The following is a 22,741-nucleotide window of genomic DNA, read 5'->3' as shown; positions in this document are numbered from 1 at the left end:
ATGAAACAGAGATGACATTATTTAATAAGCAACTTCAAACTTTAATGGGTTTTGTTTAATAGCTCTATGCGTCAGACAGGCAGCAGGTTACATACAAATCTTTATAGCAGTGTTAGTTGTTTCTTTTGGGGGGGGGGGTGGCTCTCTCTGCTGGGAGAGACGTGTGTCTGTGTTTTGACACACTGTCACTGCCATCCTGTGGCGCGCAGGAAACACTGCTTGGTGTCTCTGAGGATTACACATAGCTTTATCTATATGCACCATCTTTAATTTTGCAAAAAACCTTTCTTTTGCAGTTTTATAAAAAGACAACTTTGAAAAAAAGAGGCAGCTAGCTGGACAGTGTACAGTGTATAACTTTTTTCTTTTTTTTTTTTACTTTACAAAAATAACTTAGAACATCAGGAGTGAGCATTTGTGAAGCTGCTCATCTTTGAGCTCAACTTCTCTGTTTTGGACTTTCTTAACTTCCCCCAAAACAAGCTACAAAAGCAAACAGGAAATTAGCACTGGCTATTTCACATTCTCTTAAAATTTAAGCAGATTAGCTATGTTACATACATTAACAGATTATTTAAAGGAAAATATCTGTGTGTGGACTTTGGCTCATGGTGTCACTTCTTCATGCGATGGTTTCGTATGTGTCCTGGGCGTGAGGAGTCAGGCCCTGCAGGGAAAAAAGAGTGACATTAAGAAAATCAGTCATGAAAATCAGCAGTCCTTTATCCTTTTGCACAATTCCCAGCATCAAAACTCACCGTATAGATGCCCTCTTCAGCGTTCTGTCAGGGGGACAGAACAAAAGAAAAATGTCAAATACAGTGAAACTAATAATACACATACGCACTGTGACATGAAATCTTATTAAATACTTGGTGAAAACACAGCATGAAGTCTTTCAGAGGAAGAAGGCGCTACATGAGAACATAAAACACCAGATGTGACTACTTTATAGTGTGTGTTTGTGAGTGTCAGAGTGGGTTAGGCTACATGCACTTTGTGGCTGCTAATAGGAAATGGCAGACTAAATTAATCCACGAGTCTCACTTTAAAAAAAAAAAGCTCCTCTGGTGTCATAAGAGGACAAAAATGTCAAAAAAAAACTGCCGTAAAAAATGACAAAAAAAATACCAATAAGTTATAGTTAATAGTTCTAAATATATATATATTATTTTTGTACACAGAATTTAACTATTTTCTCTTTTTTACAAAAAAAACTCTCACTTGATATTATTTTGGGGGAAAAAACTATTATTAATATTAATCAGATTTTTTCACCACGTTAAATCTTTTAACCAAAACCAATTGTGATCATAACCACCAAAAATTTATTAATTTTCAGAATTTTAACCCGCTAAATGCCATTTTTTTGACAATATGCTGCTGTTTTTTTTATAATATAACACGAATTATTTTCTGCACACTAAAGGCCAGTGGGAATTTTTATCTTTTATTCTTTCACAATCTGGGGAAATGTCCACACAACAACATTTATTTCTATACTTTTTTTATTTTTGTGCAGTGACTAATTTTAACAAAAAAACTCCCTCTTATAGCAAAACAAATGCCCACTTCTTAAATGATGACTTAAATCATTTAACCAGCATCAATTTATTATGTAATGTGCACAAGTTTATCATCTTGTAGGGATAAGTTATCTTGTGCACATGAACTAATCTGTCATCATGTGTGCAAGTTATGTTGTGAGAACACGTTTTTATCTTTTTTTCACAAGATAATTCAAGTTGCGCACAGAACCACAAGCTAACAACTCGTACACACAAGATTTTAAAAATATCACTTTTCCAGACTTTAGGGGCTGCACACTTTTAAGTTCAGTTTACTTTAACGCTTTCAGTTTTTGTCATGATGCCACTGGTTGGTTGGTTGATTGGTTGGTTGGTTGGTTGGTTGTTTTTTATGAAAACAAAAAAAAAATAGATTTATTTTCTGTATTCTAAATGCTGGTGGGAATTTTCATTTCTATTTTCTCACAATCCGGGACATGTCAATGAATATTTACAACATTTAATTTGATGCTTTTTTATTTTTGTGCAGTTTGAGATTTGAACAAAAAACTTTTCTTCCTAAAACTGCAATAGAAACACCACATATAAATATTATTTTTCAATTTCACAGTGTTAAATTTTTTGTTGAATATCAGTCCTAATTATAACTACCAAATATTTCAGAATTTTAACCCTTTAATGCCAGCTTTTTTGACATAATGCCACTGTTGTTTTTTATGAAAACAACAGAAAAATTGAAAAAAAAATGTAAATGCTAGTGGGGAATTTCTCTTATTTCACAGTATGGAATATGTAATGACTGGCAACATTTAATTATATTGTTTTTTGGTTAGTATAAGATTTGAACTTTTTTAACTGCAAGAGAAATACTATATGTTGATAGTATCTTCAATTTTTAGAGTCAAACAAACATCAGTTAAAAAGAAAATAGTCACCCAATAATATTATTTTAATCCTTTAAATGCCAGTTTTTTTGACACAATGCCACCATTTTTTAAAGTGAAATTATTTTATGTGTAGTAATGTGTAGTTTTTTTTATTATTTTGTAGTCTGGGACATCATGATTTTTATATTTTGTGCAGAGGCAGATTTAAACCTCTGAATCAAAAAGGGTGTTTTTATGCCACACAGCTCACAGAGGTTGAACATCCAAAATTAAAAATATAACTCACATCCTTGCCTAAATTAACACCACATACATTACCATATACAAAATAACTGACAAATGAAAAAGCCAAATATGCACCTTGTGAGGCACAAGGGTAAAACAAAGTGGTAAAACAGCACTCTTATACGGAAATGAACATTTCTATCATTGTGTGCTTTGTAAGTTATTTACAGAAACATGCATATTAAGATCATCAAGTTTCATCGTCATTCAAATTTAGAAATTAAAAAGGCTTTTGGGTAATTTATTGGCAGGTGGCTACAAATGACATCATCATGATAAAAAGGCTTTTTGCAGCAGTGGCGGGGCCATAACTTTAGTTTAAACTGCACAAACAGCTGCCAGCTGCTGAGAGAAAAACCATTGTCGTGTATTTGCTATTGCTGTGGTTTGACTTGACCAGTGAGATTATTTTTGGCGTCAAACGCTCTGTCTCTGGTTTTGTTTCTGTGGTGACTGGTGACTCGCTGCTATAGAGTTTGCTCTGAGCCTTCAGCATCCACTTTAGACTACAAGTCATATCTTTATGTCTATTTCAGCATATACAGTGTAAAAGTGTATTCTTACCTGCTTGCCCTTTGCGTTCTCAGTGTTAGCTCTTGCATTGATGACCTGTAGAACATAGTTTGAAATGAGAGAGTTAAAACACCATTTTGAATCTATTTCCAATAACTTCCTCTTTGGAGCCCCTAAAGTCCCAAAAGGTGATTTTTATTTTGTGCGTTCAAGTTACTTATCTTTTGGAAACAAGTGGGTTATATTGTGCACACAAGTTTATTATCTTGTGGGAACAAATTATTATTTTGTGCAAAAAAGCTAATTATCATAGGGGAACAAGTTATTAACTTGTGTGCATTTGATTTCCTGTGCACATAAGTTCAGTATCTTTTGGGAACAAGTAAATTATCTTGTGTGCACAGGTTTTCTTGAGGGACCTAGCTGTTTCCTTGTCCTGACAAGTTAGTTATCTTTTGGGAACAAGTTGTTTTCTTGTTTGCACAAGTTAGTAATCTTGTGGGAACAAGTTATATTTTTGGAAAAAGTAAATCAGCTTGTGTGCACAGGTTACAAGATAATTAAGTTGTGCACACAAGATAAAAACCTGTTACAACAAGATTTAAAAATATCACTTTTCCAGACTTTAGGGGCTGCATACTTTTAGTTTAGTTTACTGGCCATTTAAATCAAAAACAAAAACAAACAAATTAAGGCTCAAATGTTAATTATTCCAAAATGGTGAATGCCAATAATATCACACAATGTCAAAAAAAAAAAAAAAAAAAAAGTAGGTTACCTACAGCACCCTCGCTACACACACTGCTTGCAGCAGTGGAAAGTTACCAAGTATGAAGTAGAAAAAAAAAATCAAAATATAAAAATTACACTGAATACTAATACTGGTATCAATAATAATAATAAATAATGAATAAATTGTAATTCATTTCTTTCCCTTTCTGAATGCGTAGCACGCTTCATTTTGCTAATGACGCCCTATTTCACATTAACATTAATAACAGTAAAAGGTTAATTCCCATTTAAATTATTCTATCTGCTCTTGTCCTACTTAAACCATATTTGGGATCTGACACATATATATGTAAAGTACAAACCTTGATTCTGCAGTAGAGAGCCGTCAGGATGATGCCGTACAAAAACAGGATGCCATCCAGAACGTAACAGATCTGCGGCTCTGCAAGACCAGCCTCTGGAAACACATAAGTACACTTTGTTAGCAGCAAAACCGTAATAATTCCACTTAACATTTTTACAAAATAATTGATAATAATTACATAAGACAGAGCCTGAGAACTTGAGTTACATAATCACCAATCATTTCCTCTTCCATAAAGTTTGCCCAATTCTTGCAAAAACATATCCTGTAGTTTATCTGTTAGTTCTCATTTGATGAGTTGTTTCGTTGTTCTTTACTAAACAGAGTTATTGAGTCATGGCAGTGTCACCATTTTGGATTGTGAAACAAACAGCAACAGCAGCTATTACAAAATAACAACATACATAAGAGAACACAAGAAGCGGACTATGTGAATTATCTCGACTGGTCAATACAGTCTATGCGGCAATGTTTAAAGGGAGACAGGAAGGACGAGTGTCGTGTGCCACTGACTGCTGTTTCAAACATAACGTTGCTATTACACATGGAAAATTCAAAACTAACATGAGCTAACGAAATTATTGAGAAGGATGATTCATGAAGATTATTTTTCACTTCTCGTTCTTCACTGAAAAATCACTCTGGCTAATCTTAGAGCAGGACTTCCTGCCAAAAATTAGATACAGCTTGGCCTTTAGATAAGTGAACACACACACACACACACACACACACACACACACACACACACACACACACACACACACACACACACACACACACACGATATGGTCCATATAAGTATTTATTCTAATTCCATTCAATATAGTTGTATTTGGGAAAAGAAAAATACATTATTATTACTATTAGTATAATATGTTGGGATTTTCTTTTCATCTGTGCTGCATGCAGGCATAGTAATTTGTGGATATTAACCCTTTGAAACCTGGATCGACACCAGTTTCCGGCCTTAACATTCGGACGCCTGTCACACGTATTTAAACCTTTGAAACCCTTGCTTTGTGGCTAAAAAGGCAAAAGCCACTTGGCAAAGAGATATCTGGAAAATGTATTGCCATTGGACAATAATTCTTTAATTAGAATAATATAAGTGAATTACATTTACATTTATTGCACTTTTTCAAGCCATTTTGCTTTTTGTTTGTTTGTTTTGGTGTGTGTTTATTACCATTTTTCTTTTCTTTTTGTGTGCTAATTTTTAGGTTATTTTCATGTAACTTTTGGCTTATTCCTGTTTAATTGGGTAATTTCTTGTGAAGTTGCTCATCACTTTGTGTTTTTGATTTGAGATTAATTGGTTGACAATTCAATAATTCTTAAGGAAAATATCATTATATCATCAAAATGTATATTAAGAAAAACATTTAAGTTACGTTTTACGTCGTGTAACTTTTTTTAATATCATATGCATAGCAACAATGACCATAATTTAAGAAAAAGAAAACTAATGTCTCATTAATCTCACACTGACTTTATCCCCGTGCAACTTTTCATTTAATTTATACAAAAGTAAAGAAGCATTTTAATTGTCTCCAGGCGCATAATTTTATGCTAAATTAAAAGATGTAAGCGTTAGGCCGAATCTTTGGTTACGGCTCTCTGTTTGCAACACAAAATATTATATATGAACCTGCAGTGCACATCAGCCTCTTCTCTTTGGTGGTTTGGTGAATTTATAACCCAGCTTTTCAAAGATGTCTCACTCTGCTTATTGCTCCCATCAGACTCCCACAGCAGCTTTTATGTTTTCAAGCTTTTGCACTTTACAGAATTTGCAAGCTAACTCTCAACAAAGCACAGTGACATGAGGTCATATTTTCTCTCATAAATATCTGCCAAAAGCTCTACATGTGAGATATTCCTAAATATACAGCTAGCATTTTTTGGAATACCTTTTTTTGGCCCTAGGTTCACAGTTATAAAAACATTAGCTGCACAGCCTTTAATTGGTTAACAATAATTAGTTAAGAAATTGCTGCATTAAAAAAATATTGTGGTTATAAGTAATTCATAAAATGTGCATGTAAATTTAGTTTAACTGACTTTATTTCGTGATGTTATGGTGCTCACACCATCTAAACTGATCAAAGTTCTAAAATTGTTATTCCTATTTTTTTTTTCAATGTCTTTTAAATGTTACTTTATTTATTATGCATCTTCCAGCCATATTCCATTTCACAATTTACTGCTTTACTAAACTGTTTTCACTCAATTTTTAAGTTTCTTCTCTTTAATAAAAAAAAAATCAAGCATGATTGGACAGATAAAAAAAGACGCTTCCTTTAGTTTAAATGAAAATGATGACATAATAGACAATTGATAAATTAAATACAGAATAATGGAACTGACTTACTGGCATTTTTAACTATTATTTTATAACTTGTTTGTATATTACATTTCATTTCACATTCCAAGATGTTCTTTCAATTAATCAATTAATTATTTTTTTCTCAAATAAGAGTAAGGGTACCCATTGGGTACTTTTGAGTACTCCAAATGGGTATGTAAGTTTGTTTTTTAAATAATAATCAAAATATCAGTCATGTATAATTCCTAAATAATTACACAAGTTGTTTTTTTGAAAGAAAATGTAAGTTTGATGAGTCACATTTTATATTCAATATGCCTATTTTTAATCCGAAAATATTAATTGCCACAACAAACCCAATCATGTTCGCATTTGTTCAGTTTTTTGTTTTTTCTTTAAAAGATATTTGCTGTTAGTCAGCGGGTACTATAAAAATTAAATATAATATAATATAAAAGTTTAATCACGGACAAAAGTTTTCAAGCTAGGCATGATATTAGATGCAAACTTTTTTTTCCTGTCCCACATCTAATCCAGGTCTGTGTTTCTTTTGACTGCAGACAGAGGAAAACATCCCTCTGAGGGTGGAGGGGACCATAAGGACCAGCCTGTCTTCACTCGGGGTGATTCTTCATATCTATCTAGTTCTGAGTGTCAACGTTTCAAATCGGAATGTAGTGCATCTCAAGATAGGCTACTGGTTATCATAATAACACATACTGTTGAAGACGTTTGAGCTACTTTTATTCTTCTTTTTTCTTGGGACCTTTTGTTTGTGGAGGACCTTTTGTCACAAGTATTTAAACCTTTGAAAAATCAAGCAAAGCGATTTCTTTTAAAAGCACGGGAAAAGGAAATGAGGAACTTGGTAATACATATACATATAAATGTCAAGGGAAAAATAGAAAAAGCTAGGGAAAAACTATTTAGTATTATCCTAATTACATATTTAAAATTATTTTACAAAATTATTATATATCTTTAAGCACTTTTACCAGGTCGTTTTCTTGTTGCTGGTTGTTTTGAGTTTTTTTCAACTTTTAATTTCATTTTATTTCTTTATTCTTTTTTCCTTTTTTTTTCTCCTTTTCTGGAGTATGATTTTTTTCTAAATTTCTTGAAACATAAGCCAAGAAGCCATAAAGTAAAAGACGTAACCACTGAGCTGTCACTCACTGATTTGTAGACTCCCATTCTGAAGTCTCAAGTTTGGCATTTTAGTCGTCGCCACCGTGGATATTTGGAGCAGAAGTAATCCTGGAGCTAACCCTGAAGCTAGCTGCTAGCTTGATTAGCACTGTGCATTTAAGGCCATGGTTAACCCTTTGAAACCTGGAGTGATGTCATTGTTCGATTTCTTTCAAAAACATGGGAAAAGGCGATGGGCAACTTGGTAATAAATTTTCCAAGTAGTTTCCTTGTTTGTTTTTAAAAACGTTCACTTTGATTTTCTTTCTTTATTTTTTCCCTCTAATTTCAGTTATTTTTCTTGTACTCTACTAATTTCTGGCTATTTTTTGTGCCATTTCTTTTTCCATTGCTTACTGCCTTCTTCCCATGTTTTTGAAAGAATTCACGCTATTTTGCTCAGGTTTCAATGGGTTAACTGTGATAATGCCTGTGGAGGAAAAGACTGAAGACAATTAAAAAACAAAATATCCTTACTGAATAATTGACCATTGGACTCCCTAAGAGGGTATTTTAGTACAAACAAACGCGGAACAAAACTTTTTTAGCCGACCAAAACGATGAACTTTTATTAACTAAAAACATAAAAATGGTGACAGCTACGGCTATGCTTATAATCTGATTTTATTGACTCATTCTAAAAAAAATTTAACCACTACAAATTATGGCACAGTTGACACTCCACAGATTTGGTGTTTTATTTACATATTTGTTTGTTTGTGTGTTGCTTTAATCAGCTAAGTCAGTTTATTCTGTTCAATTTAAGTTGGACTTTAATATTGACTTTTGGCAATATGTGTAACATGTTAAGATTAATTACATTTAAACAGAATTTAGATGTTATTGAAAGATGAAATATAACTTTTTTCATTTAGAGAAAATGGCCATGACAACTTCTCTAAAAAATGTAAAGCAAAGAAAGTGGGAAGGAAGGGACAGAGGATGACGTGTTGTTTTGGCATTTCATTATAGAGAAGCGATTAATTTTGTAATCACATGATTGCTTCCCACAGTTCAAAATAAAGTCTACTTTAAAGAGTATTAGTAAAATTAGGGGAAAAAAACAAACTCTTTTTAACACTATAGACTACAGGCTCATGCTGGACATATTTTGGCATGTGGGTTATGGATGGAAAGTTATATTAAAAGTATAAATGCCAAATGTTGAAATTTGAAACACCTCTGTTAGGCTGTACATGATCTCTGTGCTGTGAACCAGAGAAATGTGGCAAGTTATCTACATCAACATTTCGTGGTTTCCGTAGCTCATATGTAGAGCAGATTCAAAGGAAACACTGCATACAACCACGAAAATAGTCAGATATTAAAGTGTCACTAATATTTCAATGTGTGTCCTGACACAGTAACCATTTAAGGGGCGTGCTGATCTACCAACAAGTTGATCAGCTTGTTTTTAAATTAGAAAAAAAATGTGTTTCTCCTGGTGGTGCAATAATGATCAAAAATATTGTCTATGTGCAGTTCTGTGTCCTGCCATAGAAATTATATTTTAAATGTCAGGTAAAGCATGTCAATGTCATCTTTTTAAAGTGTTAAGCAAATTAAGTACATAAACTTAAAACGTTTTTTTCTTTCTCTGTTAAAATCCGACACACCAGCTGGTTGTTGTGTTTTTTGTCTGACAGACCAAAGAAGCAGGCTAAAGTCAGTTGTGGTTTCGATTTAAAAGTAAAATATCTGAGCTGTCATCTAAAACACCCTGGCTGAACATGGTTGATTTTCTGGATTGTGCAAGAAATTTTAAATTAAAATATTTATGTCTATATTTGCAGTTATTTTTACTGATTGACTTATCTACCAATTACTTACTAGATGAACTTTGTTACATTTTAAATCTTGGAAAAAACTGAAAACATCAAATATTTGGCATTGTGCTAAAAAAAATGACTAAAAATGAATGAAAAATGAAAATCAGTGGTAAAAAATAGTTTCTCCATTTAATTCATTTCAACCAACTACCTGACTTAGCTCTATTTCCCCCAACCCACCCACAGGCTTATGTTGCAGGAGATATTAATTTAAAATGTTTCCCCAAAATGTTTTTAAAAAGGTGACTACAGCCATGTTTTATTGTATTTAGCTCCCAATTGTTTTCTTGATAAATCACATTTTGATGAATAAAACCTTAAAAAAGTGGGGGGAAAAGCACAGTTTCTGAGATTACCATTTCGAATTGCTGTTTTTGTGTTTTTGGATCAACAGTCGAAAATTCCAAATTATTTAATATAAAATAATGTAGCTAAGACAAAAGAAGGAAAATCACATATATGACAAGCTGGGAACCAATTAATATTTGTCAGCAAGCTAAAAAATAATAATGTAAAAATAATAAATAACTAAAATTGTTGCGGTATTTACCCCGTTATCTTAGCCTATTTGATCCCCCATATGAACTGACCTCTTCAGGCTAAATATCTGTACTTTTGTATGAACATAGATTGCAGCCTCAACATGTTTACCATCTGTTTTGCCCCCTCCAATAAAAACTTGAAAAACAGGAAAGAACTGACACAACTTATTTCCACCATAAATTGATGCGAAAAAGGCACAAATTCATTTAGAAAAATTAACCAGAAAACAGGAAACCTAATACGTCCAACCCCATTTCATGAATGCGCCCCCCCCCCCCCCCCCAAATGTTACAACAAAACTGGATCTTTTGTACTTGAACTTATTTCAATGCAGTTAAATGGTTAGCTGCTGGAGTTAAGATATAATCTCATAAAAGCTGTATGAAAGTAATCTGATCTTATAAAGTGAAGTTGTTGGCAGGGTGTGTGTGTGTGAAAAATGGTTTAACAAGTGCGTTGACTAAAAAAGTGTCCACACACGCCAGCCTTATCTCAGCGCCCCATGGCACATTAAACAAGAACAACCAGGGTCAGCTTTGTTTTTACAGGAACTGTAAAGAGGTAACTACAGTTCTGCTGCCTACATTGAAAGAAATAAATGTCAGAAAATCTCACTGCTCTGAATAAGCATCTGCCAACAAAAGTCATATTTTTAAAACTTATTTAAAACTAAATCATCAGGTCGAAACCATATAACTCAACTTCTCTTCAGTCTGAATTGTTGTTCCTAGACACAGTTTTAAATTTGCTCACAAGGTTTTTCTTAAAAAGAACAAATCAAAGTGAGGCCTTTACACATCAAACCACCTTCACCTCCTACACACCGTGACAGAAAAACTTTGAAATATATCTAAGATTTGTGTCAAAACTCACCAGCTCTCCCAATGCTCATCCACAGAGGGATCGCCACCAGCAACGGGCTCCTGCCCCATACGGCCATGACGACACAGGCTCAACGCGGACAAAAGCGTGCTCCGTAAAGCGGCCAGCACTCAGCAGACACGACGACTTGTGGGTGGCTTTTCCCTCTTCTCTCTGGTGAGAGCTCGAGTGTTGCATACCTTACAGCCAACACAGGGGAAGTTGTGGTCTGAGCTCTAAGTCCATTTGTGTCAGATCTCATCAGACCACTCCCCCCCGCTAACACCAACCAGAGGAAGGACACACAGCGAGGCTTTGGTCTCCGTCTCTGTCTGTCACCGTTCATACTTGATATTCAGAGGTGAGGAAATGGAACATTTAAAAAAAACAACAACCAATGTTTAAGATCTTATTTAAAAAAAACACTGTTTAAAGTTGACAACTTTGCTGTTGGGTCATAAAATATTTATTAGGGTTATTTGAGCATTGTACATCACTGATTCTGATCATTTGTCAGAAGATTCACTACAGCGGATAGTGAACAGGAAGAGAGCCTGACTAACAGATGTGTGAAGGAGAGACTTCTTCTTCATAGAACAAAAACACGAGCAGCATCATCTTAACGATCGACCTCACCAAACACTATGTCCTGTGTACCTGTCGCAAGAACAAGAAAAGGTTTTTACAGCGTCACACAAATGATGATATTTGGGCTTTGGAAACTAAATTCTTGAGCAATTTCTTACCAATAATGGCCACAACATCAGCCAACATGTGTCCTTTGGCCATTTTATCCAGGCCAGCCTACAAAAAAGAAAACATTTATAAATATTTTGAAAACTGGGGCCACATTACTTTTTTTATCCCCCAGACACCCTTCAGAAATATTTAAACTTCTGAACTAAAATGTTCCACATATTGCTAGAAATTAGTAGATTTAGATATTTTAATTTTTCAGACTAGGAAAAATGTCTAGGGATAAAAGAATAAAATATATTTATCAATTTAAAAATAAAAATAATGATGTAAAAAGTAAATACATATGTAAAATAAAATTAATATTATAAGCAAAAATAAATACATATTTAAAATTATATTAAACAATATTATTTGCATTTTTTAAAGTCTTGAAGCCTTGCTTTTTAGTTTCTTTTTACTTTCTTTTTTGTGTACGAACTTTCTTATTATTTTCACTCATTTCTAGCTATTTTTTTTAGTCACGTCTTCTTTAGTTGCGCTTGTTTTTGAAAGAAATCCAGCCAATTTGCTCAGATTTTAAAGGGTTAACACTCAGAGGACCAGCTATTCTAGGCCACATGCGCTCTTATAAAACTCAACATTAATAAATAATGAGATTATAGCCCTAAGTTAATGCAAAAACTACTCTAATAGTTTGTTTATGCAACTTTAAAGACCGAAATCCAAACAACGGCGTTACCAGCAGTTCATGCAGCCATGAGCTACGACATGAGCAGGAAGGAGGGAGGGAGGAGAGCAGGAGGGGGCTTCTGTACACGTTTAAAAATGGTTCTATAGTACTTTAGAAAATCTACTTAATGAACTGAAAGTAGCCTCGAGGACAAGCCGTTAAACGTCCTGAATAATTGATGCCCGGTGTGTTTAATATTTCACACTGTCTTATGAAGTTTTTCAGTACGCACCAAGTGAGCGAATCCAGGAGCTTTGATCTTGCAGCGATAGGGTCTGCTCGAGCCGTCCGACACCAGATAAACACCAAACTCTCCCTGCAAGACACACACACGCACACACGCGCACACACACACACACATTGTAGTAAGCATATTATATCACAACAAATCCCTAAAGGCCGAAAAAGACCTCGCAATTAATTAAGACTGAAAAGAAAACCTTGTGTGTGCGAAGGATCTACAGAGTCTTCCACTCTTTGTTTGCTAAGTTAAAATCTATTAGCGCAGTGGTCCCCTGCTGGTCCAGCACAGGGGGGTCCGGATCTTTCCTTTGTCATTACTTCAAGGTCTACACATGTATAATGTAAACGACATTATGCATACAGTGCCAGAGCTGCATAAATAACTTCAAAATAGAAACCGCTGATCAAAAAAGTGCCAGTCGATCCCCCGCCCCCTCGACAGACTAACCGACTAAACCCTATAATCCTACAAATGTTCTAAAAACCTAGAGACATCTTAAAATCCTGGAAATGTCCTAAAAAATTGATAATGTCCTAAAATCTTAGATATGTCCAAAAATCCTACAAATAGCCTAAAATCTTGGTAATGTCCTAAAATACTAAAAATGCTCAATAATCACAGAAATGGCCTTAAATGTCTTCAAATCCTAGAAATGTCCAAAAATCCTAGAAACTTCCTAAAAATCGTTTAAAAAATGTCCTAAAATCCAAAACATCTTTAAAATCCTAAAAACATTTAGAATGACTTAAAATCCTGAAAGCATCCTAAAACTGTAAAAATGTCCTTAAATGGTCGAAACATATATGGGGCTGCTGTGACTGGCCCCTGGCATCCAGTCATTTTGCAAATGTGACCCCTTGTGTAAAACAAGCTGAGTATCCTTGACTTAGAACACAAAGACATAAATACATACTGCAAGAATAAACAGAAACTGCACTTCAAAATAAATGCCGAGTACCTGAAATTCATTGTAGTTAAAAATAATGTGAAATTAACACTTGTCATCCATTCAGCATGGACCCATGACCTACTTTTGGACCACAACCCACCAGTTAGGAACCACTGTCTAATGGCATCTACATCTACCACAAAAAAAAAATTAAAAAAGGATATTTTATACACAAATGTTATAGACATTCAGAGTAGTCTAACCTTTGGTGCCTCCACAGCGGTGTATGTGGCCCCTGGGGGGACCTGGTAGCCCTCTGTGTACAGTTTAAAGTGGTGGATCAGAGACTCCATGGACATCTAGAACAAGACGCAGGTAAAATGCTTGATGTCTGACGCACACAAAGTGACTGAAAGTTGTAACACTGAGGTGAACTGTAGATCAGCCACAGTAAAGCGTGTGAAAGAAATGGCCTAACAGGAATGATCAAGCACAGGGGGAAATCCAGATTTTCAAGATTTAACCGCCTGCAGTTGAAATGAAACCATCTCACACATTAAGAGGACAAAAAAAAAAAAAAAAAAGGAAAAAAATTTTGAGAGAGGTCAAAGCATCACTCGGTGAGCTCACCTTCATCTCAGACCTCTTGGGTGGGGCCACCTTGGCGTCATCCACCTTAATCTCTCCTTCTGGCATCTTGTTGAGCGCCTGCAGCATGATCCTCAGAGACTGCCTCATTTCCTCCACTCTGCACAGATACCTAAACACACACACACACATTGAAATTCTGCCATTATTTGCTATTTAAAAAATGTATTTATTTGACAGCCCTCGAGAAAATGCGACAGTCACTACCATGTATTTATGTATTGCTCTTCAGTATGCCCATTAAAGCCTTTCTAATACATGCAGTGTTAGACAGTGTTAAATCTGAAAATAATGTGCCATAACCTACTTTAGAAATTTATATGCTGATTTTTTTTTAATAGCAAATTCTGACAAATATCTTCCTTTTTGAAAGAGTTCTCAGTGTCTAAATAATGTGTTTGATACTGATACACCTGCAGCAGTAGTGGTGATGACTTTTTTGTGGGAGTGACAGGAAATAATCTCATGTTACCAGTCGCGACTTCCTGTTGCACATATGTGTGAAACGGGCCCCTGACTTGAGACAGAAAAGGGGGCAAGAAAATGGGACAGAGGGTGCCAATAAATGATGTCTTCAACTGATGTTTTTACCGGTCGTAGCAGTCTCCGTTGCTTCCAATGGGGACGTCAAAGTCCACTTCATCATACTTGTCATACGGCTGAGACTTCCTCAGGTCCCACTTGATGCCCGACCCTCGCAGCATCACTCCGCTGAGGGAGGGGCCGAGGAGAGAGACCATGAAAATATTCACATTTCTGTTCCACATTTCACAAAAATGAAACTGAGGGGGAAGGAAAAGGTCTTTCCACGGTCGTCGCTGGCTTACCTGAAGCCGTAGTTGAGGGCTTCCTCGGCAGAAACCACCCCGATATCCACAGTGCGATTCTTCCAGATACGATTGTTGGTTAACATCTGCAAGGAGGAAAACCCACAGACCTTATCACACCCTATCGTGTTCACAGCCTGCGGAGATTTAACCCTTCCAGACCTGGATCGACACCAGTTCTCTTGTGCTAGGTTCACGAGCTATTTCACCCTTTGAAACCTGAGAAAATTGGTTTGATTTTTTTTTCGAAAACACGAGGTGGAAAACGCAATTATCAACTTGGCAAGAAATGTCGCACAAATTGCAAAAAAAAAAAAAAAAAGGGGGACCTTCAAAATTAGTTGTTTTAAAAAAAAGCAACAATTTTTGGAAAATTTACAACTATGTTACCAAAAATATGGAGTAAAATAAGAGATATATGATACATACATTTACTTTTTTGTACTTTTTCCAGGCCGTTTTCTTGTTTGTTTTTGTTTTTCTTTACCTTTTTTTCCTTGTAATGTTTTTTTTTGCAAATTTTTGGGTCATGTCTTGACCCAAGGCAATGACTGACTTAGCAAGAAATGTCCCACAAATTGGACAAGAAAATTGCCTTAAAATTCATTGGAAAAAAAGCAACAATTTTTAGAAAATTATTCCAAAAACAGAAAATGTCTAGAAAACCACATTAATATTTATAATAATTTTATATTTGAAATTATGTTACCAAAAACCTATAATAAAAGACAAAAGATAAATACATTTTAAGTTTTTTGGGTCATGTCTTGTTAATTTGCTTGTTTCCTTCCTCTCTCTTTTTTTTTTTTTAAAGAAATCAAACTAATGTTTTCAGGTTTGAAAGGGTTAAAGAAGTTCTACTCACCTCTTCTACTTCATCGATTCTGATGGAGAAATTCTTGCACCACTCGTAGATGTCGTCCATCAGGCCGAGGGGCATATCCTGAAACACAGAAGGCTCATTGTCCTCATTTTCATCATCATCTGAATGATGAAATGATTTTCATGTCATATTCTTGTTACACCTTTGTTGTTGCTCTTTGCAGCTGACGCTATTTTCCAGAGAGATGGCTTTATTTTGTTTTAAAAAAATAAATAAATAAAATACGTACCTGATGCACGCCACCAGGTCTGATGTATGCAGCGTGCATTCTGGCTCCGGACACGCGCTCATAAAACTCAAACATCTGAGAGGAAATAAGGGTCACAGTTAGAGGACTTCAAATAGTCAGTGCTAAAAAGACAATCTACTCAATAGGTAGTGCTTGTATTTGGGATTTATTTATTTACTCTGTGAGTAGTAATACTTTTTAATGTACGAAGTGGCTACCAGTGTCAAATTTCATCCCGCCTCCAGCTCCAATAAAACACTGATTGCATTTTGTGGATTTCTGTCATTTGTAACTGCAGATGTGACATCACACAGATAAGGTGGCGCCGTCATAATCAGCACAGTGGTTTGGGAAAGGTGCCCCCGAACTACCAAAGCAGAAGAAAAGAGTCGTCTGTTTTGGAGCGCAGCAGCGCTCCACTGTGTTTCCACTAGTTAAAATCTTTTCCACCACAACAAAAAGAACCATTAAAGAACACAAAACTCCTTTTTCCTGCCATTCGACGAAGGCTTCATATTAGGACTTAGGATATTTGAATGATTGCTGACAAAATTAATGAATTAAAAAGGGCAAAAAGTGTCAGCATGGGAGGAACGTTTTCTTTGTAAAACCTCAGGGCTATTTTTATGTATTCGTTTTTTTTATTTAAATTTTCACTTGGCTTTATAAATACAAAAAAAGGTTGCTGGGAATTGGTTGAATATGATATTGAACATTACATAATTTTGATTTTAAAATTAAATTTAAAAAATGAAATCAGTGACTTCTTTTAAATTACTTAACAAACCACTTTTTTAAAAAATTGCTTTAATGCGATGTCTTTTTATTTCATTTTTACTTTTTTTATATTTTTAGTTTGTGATTTATCTCATTTATTTCCTTTTATTTGTGGTTTGATTGCTTTTATCGTTTTTGTTGTTGTTTTTGGTCTCTTTTTTCGTATAATTTTATGTTGACATTATGCGTCCTGAACACTAACTTTAGTCTAGTTTCTTCTTGCTTGTGTTCAAAAGGTTTGCTTGGCTTGCTGTTGTTGTATCTCCATCTATGCATCTTATTTCTGCTTTGCTTTTTAGTCAAAACACTTTATAAGTTATGTTTTTAAAGGTGCCTTATAAATAATAATAATAACTTTTAACATACATTATTTATTTATTTATTATTGTACTGAGACAGCAAGTACTACAACTGTGAAATGAAAGGAAATAAAGTTTTTTTAAAGTTACTTTTTCTCCACTTTATCAGTACAAAAGTAAAACACAGATAAACATGTTGGTTTGTTGAACTACGTGATATACGCCACATATACTGATTAAGACAAATTCTTTAAAATTGGAAGTAAAATAATCAAAATGATCATTATTATTTTTAAGTAATGCTTTAATTTGAGCTTTGCTATGCAACATCAGAAAAAAAAGATGAATAAGAATTCCAGCTCTAATGTCTAAGCATTTTTAAGACTTTTGAAAGACTGATTTAAGACATTGTGCCGATTAAGGCCTCATTTTTAGATCGATGGATTTAATGCCTTTAAAGACTTTTTAAGGATCCGCGGGAACCCTGTGATACATTTGCTTCATTTTGAGCCATGAATAAAACTGCAACTAATGCATTCAGTTATACGGTCGGTTTTAGTAGAAGTCGAAGAAGCCGTTTTGAAGAGGATTCCATTTAATAAGCAGCGATTTCCCTTGAAGATGAAGCATCATTAAATCCAATGTAACCAATTAGGTGAAATGAGACAGTCGGCAACAGAACAGAATGACACTAAACTCAATGTACTGTCTGCAGCTATTTAAAAAAAGTCATGTCACTTTTTTTAAAACCCCAAATATTCTGTTTACTCCCAAAGAGTTGCATCATTTTCAGTAACTCGATTACTTATTTTAACACCTTTAAGACCACTGGCTTATTGGTATTTTGAGGAATATTCTGTGAAGTTTAAAAGTGTTTTCTGAATAACTGTGAGAACAAGGCCAGTCTACAAACAGTACAGTCCCCTCATGAACAACGTTTTAAACATGATTCTGACCTTCTCTCGCTCCTCAAACATCCAGAAGAAGGGGGTCATGGCTCCGATGTCGAGGGCGTGCGTGGTGATGGCCATGATGTGGTTCAGGATGCGGGTCAGCTCTCCATACAGAACTGCAAACACAGCACAGGAAACACACACCCATTTAAAGCTGAGGAGTCTATTGACAGAAGAAGTAATTGGTAAATCAATTTTCTTTCACATTTTTTAAAACCCATTTAACAAAATTTTACTGTTTCGAGCTGCACAAATGTCAACATTTGTATTTTTCACTTATTTTCTTTGAGATAAACTGAATATTTTTTTAGGTTTTGACATGTTTTGGTACTTTGTTTTATTTATTTGCCTGAATATGTTTGAATTATATGAACAGCAGCTCATGATATTCCATATATACATCAAAATAAAAGGCCATAGGACAGCCTGTTCCTAATGGAGACATTTTCAGGCCTTAACCTATTAGAAACCATCAGATTTCTTGTGCTGTGTTCAGACACTTTCACAAGCTTTTAAAACCTTTCAAACTGAGTGAATTGTTTTGTTATATTTAAGGCAATCAGCAACTTGGCATAAAAATGTTCCATGAATTGCCCAGAAATGACAAGAAAAATACCTGAAAATTAGCTTAAAGAACAGAGAATTATTAGAAAAATCATCCAAAAAAAAGGAGAGGAAAAATTCCTAAAAATCTTATTTATAATAATTATAATAACATATATATAAATTAAGGCTGCAGAATACAGAATATATCATTTCTATTTATTATTTTTCTTTTATTGTTGCACTTTTCTATGGTCATTTACCGCACTTTTCTATGGTCATTTACCGTTTTTGTTTTTTACTCCCTTTTTTTTTTTGAAAATTTAATTTTTAACTTTTTACTAATATCTGGTTAATATTTGGGTAATTTCTCACTAAGTTTCTCATTACGCCGACTTGCTCAGATTTCAAAGGCTTTACATAATTCAATATAAATTCTTCAGACGGTGAAGCAGATTTCAGCGTGTACCTCTGATCCACTGTGCGCGGGGCGGAGCCTGGATGTTGAGCAACTTCTCCACAGCCAGCGAGTACGCCTCCTCGTTACACATCATGGAAACATAGTCCAGACGGTCAAAGTAGGGCAGAGCCTGTGGCATTAAAAGAAGAGGAAGTGAAGCCTTCTGGGTAAGGGAATTCCAAGAATTACCTAAGGCATGATAAATGTCCTCTAAATTTTTTATCACGAACGATGACCTCATGAGTTTAATTTGTCATTTTCAAGTCAGGTTTAATTATTTCCCCTTTCTAGGGAGGGTTTCTCTTGAACCATCTTCTTTAACACAGTGAATCTGGCTCACTCTCTTCTCTATGTTGCTGTGTTAAACTCAGGAAAACAGGGTTTTTCAATAAGTTGTGTTGCAATGTCCTCTAAATTTACCACAGTTGCTGTTTTTAGCTCCATTAAAACCAAGAAGAGCACTGCTGATTGTATACTTCCTGATTTTTCTGTCTTTTATACACACATGCAGTATGAGCTGTCCAAACCACTTCCTAATAAATATGATTTAGAAAATGTAGAATGTTTTGCAGAAATGTTTTTAACAGCTGCTGTGAGTGGTCCAGTACCTGCAGGTAGGTCTTGTACTCGATGAGCTTCTCTGTGCCGCGGTGAAGCAGGCCGATGTGCGGGTCGCACTTCTTGACGGACTCTCCGCTGAGCTCCAGGACAAGACGCAGCACGCCGTGAGCCGCAGGGTGCTGGGGACCAAAGTTGATGGTCAGGTTGGAGACATCCTTCTCCGCAGGAGGATCTTTGTCTGTGAGGAAAATAAATAAAATAAATCAGGAGAGGGTAAGGCTAGAAAATCACTGAAGAGTAAAACAAAACTAAAGAAAAACTTGGTTTTCCTACAGGATCAGATTTTTCAAAATTCAAACAGGAACAAATAAAGCAAAAGTCACAGAATAAGGTTTAAACAAGTCAAGTTTGTTTCCATATCATGGGGAAAAAACTTTTTAACTTTGAAATAAATAAGACACAAAATCCAAGTAGGTAGTGAGGAAGGGGAATCTTTTAACTAGTGGCGCTAAAATACCGCCTGAACAAAAAGTTAAGGACATTTTCTTTGCATAAAGTGTAACTCAAGTTTCTGATATTTCAGGAAGCTCAAACATCCAAGTGAAGTAACAATTATCAAAATATGCTTCAAAGCAGAGCGGAATTAAAACAAATGCGGTTGTGTAGTTTGATCTGAAACAAAAGTGTGACTGTGTGTGGATGGTACCGTTCCATGGGGGCGGGGTCCATTTCTCATTGATGGCAGTGGGGTACATCACTGCCCCCGCAAACTGCTCCGTCCACTCCACGTCTGGCTGCCATTGTTTCTGCCTGCACAAAGCATTCAGAATATCATTTACAAGGAAGGTTGTGTTTGTAAACCTTTAGGTTTGATCACAGACAAATTGAAGAGACGTGCCAAGTAGGTGCCACCTCTCACGCTGCTTGCATGCAGCCAAAGAGGCTCTAATCCCATTTTGATAAACCCGTCATTAAAGAATGAGTGATAATCTGGGTCACACAGTGATTGGCAACCTGACAACTGATGCTGGCTCCTTAGGGAGAAACGCAGAGCAGATTTATGAGTCATGCTGGTATAAAAAACTGTGTTTATTAATGCTCCTTTTGGCAACATCAACCAGGGTTGGAAAATAAATATTTTATCCACCTGCCACTGTGGCTCATGGATTCCAAATTCAAAAGATAACCCTTGTTTTTTGGGCTTGGGAGTGAGGCAAATTTAACAGCCACATGCATAATTAACAAGCATTTGGCTGGGGCTACTTTTTTTAAACTCTGACATCAATACCCAGCTACATAATTTGCAAATCATAAGCACTTTTCCAAATCGATTATTGCTAAAATCATTGATAGATTAATCGACTGTAGAACAAAAAAAACAATTTGCTTATTTCAAATAATACCACATGCGTGTTTTCCCAATTTAAAGCTTGTGGCAACATATTGCATCTACTTTGACAGCATAGTCTATCGATAAATTTCACATGTGCAAATAAATTCTAAACGACTGATCGTCGATTATTTGTCATCACCCCTAATTTTAACTCAAATATCGTTAAATGAAGACCCAGTATCGGAGTACATTAATAACAAGCCCTTTGCTTCCCATACATGTCCGAGTCCCCTTGACTTTGGTGCTACATAACAAGCACACGAAGGAAGTTAGCTAACGAACAGTTGCAAACAAACCCTGTTCAACGCTGATTATCTTAAATAATATGTGGTTTAAAGTACCGCACCATCAACCTTAACTGACGACTTTAGCATTTAATTCTTGTAAAATACGTTAAGTATGGTGACCTTATATAGAACATAAAAAAATACACATTACAAGGGTGGTAAACACTGACACACGCTGGCTAATCAGACGGCTAACTGTTAATACAGCTTAGGTAACACGTAAACAGCTGAGAGGCTAACGTTAATCTGCAACGTACACGTGCTATAACAATGACATTGCTAAAGTAGTCGACTAGCTTCATTTGTGTGCTTTGCAAATACGTTTTCCATTCAGACATAAAGTACAAATTGCAGCTGATGATAATAATTATTTAGCGGAGACCATGTCGGCTCATTTAGCTTTATGCTAACATTAGCCCCTCAGTGAGCATATTTATGTGGAGTCTAAGCTCAGACGGCGACAAAAACAGTGTTTACGCGAAGCGACGCGTTTTGTATCTGCGTTTTCTTACCTGTTTTGCACGACAGTGCAGCCAGGACTCAGTAAGTTATTACTTAATATTAATTTTGTTGAAGGACGTCCTAGTTTAGTAAGCGACCTCAACATCGTGGCCGCCATCTTGGCTGCTGGACAACCGGTCTGGCCAATGACGTAAAGGAGTTTCTTCTTTTGTTGTTTTAAAGGCGCACTACGTTTGTCACGTGCGTGTCTGCCACCTGTCGGTCTGATGGGTAGTACACACTGTAGCTTCTGGTTAGCCCTTTGACACCTGAGTAAATTGGCTTGATTTCTTCCAAAAATATGGGAAGAGGGCAACGAGCAATTTAAATATATAAATAAAAATATATCCAAATATAAGCAAGAAATTAGTGATAAATAAATAAATAAAAAGTATAAAATTGATTGAAATAAGAACACAAAATAGAACAGAAAAATTCTTTTTGTATCATGGTCTTAACTATGTAATTAATAGAATAATAAATGTGTATTTCTGGACATTTTTCTTTGACGAGCTGCCTTACAGACTCCTTCTGGCTTTGATTAGTTGTTTTTATTAAGGCTTCCTGCAGCAGCCATTAGAAGCACTAGGAGGAGCCAGAAGAACATGATTTTTCCGCAGATTTTCTGTCTTATGTACTATTGTTAGAATATAGTGACAGAACAAGCAAATATGACAAAACGCTACAAAACGTTTTGTAGTTGTAAATAATCAATCCCCACTTTTTGCACAACCCTGGTGAGCTTTGTCTGAAATGTTCCA

At 35.3% G+C, this 22,741-nt stretch overlaps 2 protein-coding genes across 2 annotated transcripts; both read right to left on the bottom strand.

Annotated features, from left to right (window-relative positions):
* Nucleotides 1-20: 20 nt before the first annotated feature.
* On the bottom strand, nt 21-11,271 carry fcer1g (Fc fragment of IgE, high affinity I, receptor for; gamma polypeptide). The gene is made up of 5 exons (XM_042512109.1): nt 11,070-11,271; nt 4,309-4,403; nt 3,266-3,310; nt 759-782; nt 21-667 (listed from the first exon to the last, which is right to left on the bottom strand). The coding sequence occupies exons 1-5, from the start codon at nt 11,134-11,136 to the stop codon at nt 623-625; spliced, it is 276 nt and encodes a 91-aa protein (XP_042368043.1). The 5' UTR covers nt 11,137-11,271; the 3' UTR covers nt 21-622.
* Nucleotides 11,272-11,505: 234 nt separating this feature from the next.
* On the bottom strand, nt 11,506-22,118 carry ndufs2 (NADH:ubiquinone oxidoreductase core subunit S2). The gene is made up of 14 exons (XM_042512107.1): nt 21,992-22,118; nt 20,506-20,609; nt 19,847-20,037; nt 19,248-19,368; nt 18,239-18,351; nt 16,207-16,281; nt 15,960-16,037; nt 15,095-15,180; nt 14,859-14,978; nt 14,250-14,379; nt 13,883-13,978; nt 12,719-12,802; nt 11,804-11,861; nt 11,506-11,714 (listed from the first exon to the last, which is right to left on the bottom strand). The coding sequence occupies exons 1-14, from the start codon at nt 22,096-22,098 to the stop codon at nt 11,677-11,679; spliced, it is 1,401 nt and encodes a 466-aa protein (XP_042368041.1). The 5' UTR covers nt 22,099-22,118; the 3' UTR covers nt 11,506-11,676.
* Nucleotides 22,119-22,741: the final 623 nt, after the last annotated feature.

The sequence above is a fragment of the Plectropomus leopardus genome, chromosome 23, assembly GCF_008729295.1.
Source record: "Plectropomus leopardus isolate mb chromosome 23, YSFRI_Pleo_2.0, whole genome shotgun sequence".
In the NCBI taxonomy this organism is placed as follows: domain Eukaryota; kingdom Metazoa; phylum Chordata; class Actinopteri; order Perciformes; family Serranidae; genus Plectropomus; species Plectropomus leopardus.
The sequence above is the reverse complement of the archived record's forward strand: the minus strand, read 5'-3'. Positions and strand labels throughout refer to the sequence as shown.

Bases quoted from the DNA above. Each gene is read 5' to 3' on its own strand.
- fcer1g (XM_042512109.1), bottom strand. From the start codon at position 11,136: ATGGCCGTATGGGGCAGGAGCCCGTTGCTGGTGGCGATCCCTCTGTGG. The intron at 4,404-11,069 runs GTGAGTTTTGAC...ATGTGTTTCCAG, and splicing joins GATGAGCATTGGGAGAGCTG to AGGCTGGTCTTGCAGAGCCG. The intron at 783-3,265 runs GTAAGAATACAC...TCCCCCTGACAG, and splicing joins AGAACGCAAAGGGCAAGCAG to AACGCTGAAGAGGGCATCTA.
- ndufs2 (XM_042512107.1), bottom strand. From the start codon at position 22,098: ATGGCGGCCACGATGTTGAGGTCGCTTACTAAACTAGGACGTCCTTCA. The intron at 16,282-18,238 runs GTCAGAATCATG...ATTTCCTCTCAG, and splicing joins TGTTTGAGGAGCGAGAGAAG to ATGTTTGAGTTTTATGAGCG. The intron at 16,038-16,206 runs GTACGTATTTTA...TCTGTGTTTCAG, and splicing joins GACCTGGTGGCGTGCATCAG to GATATGCCCCTCGGCCTGAT.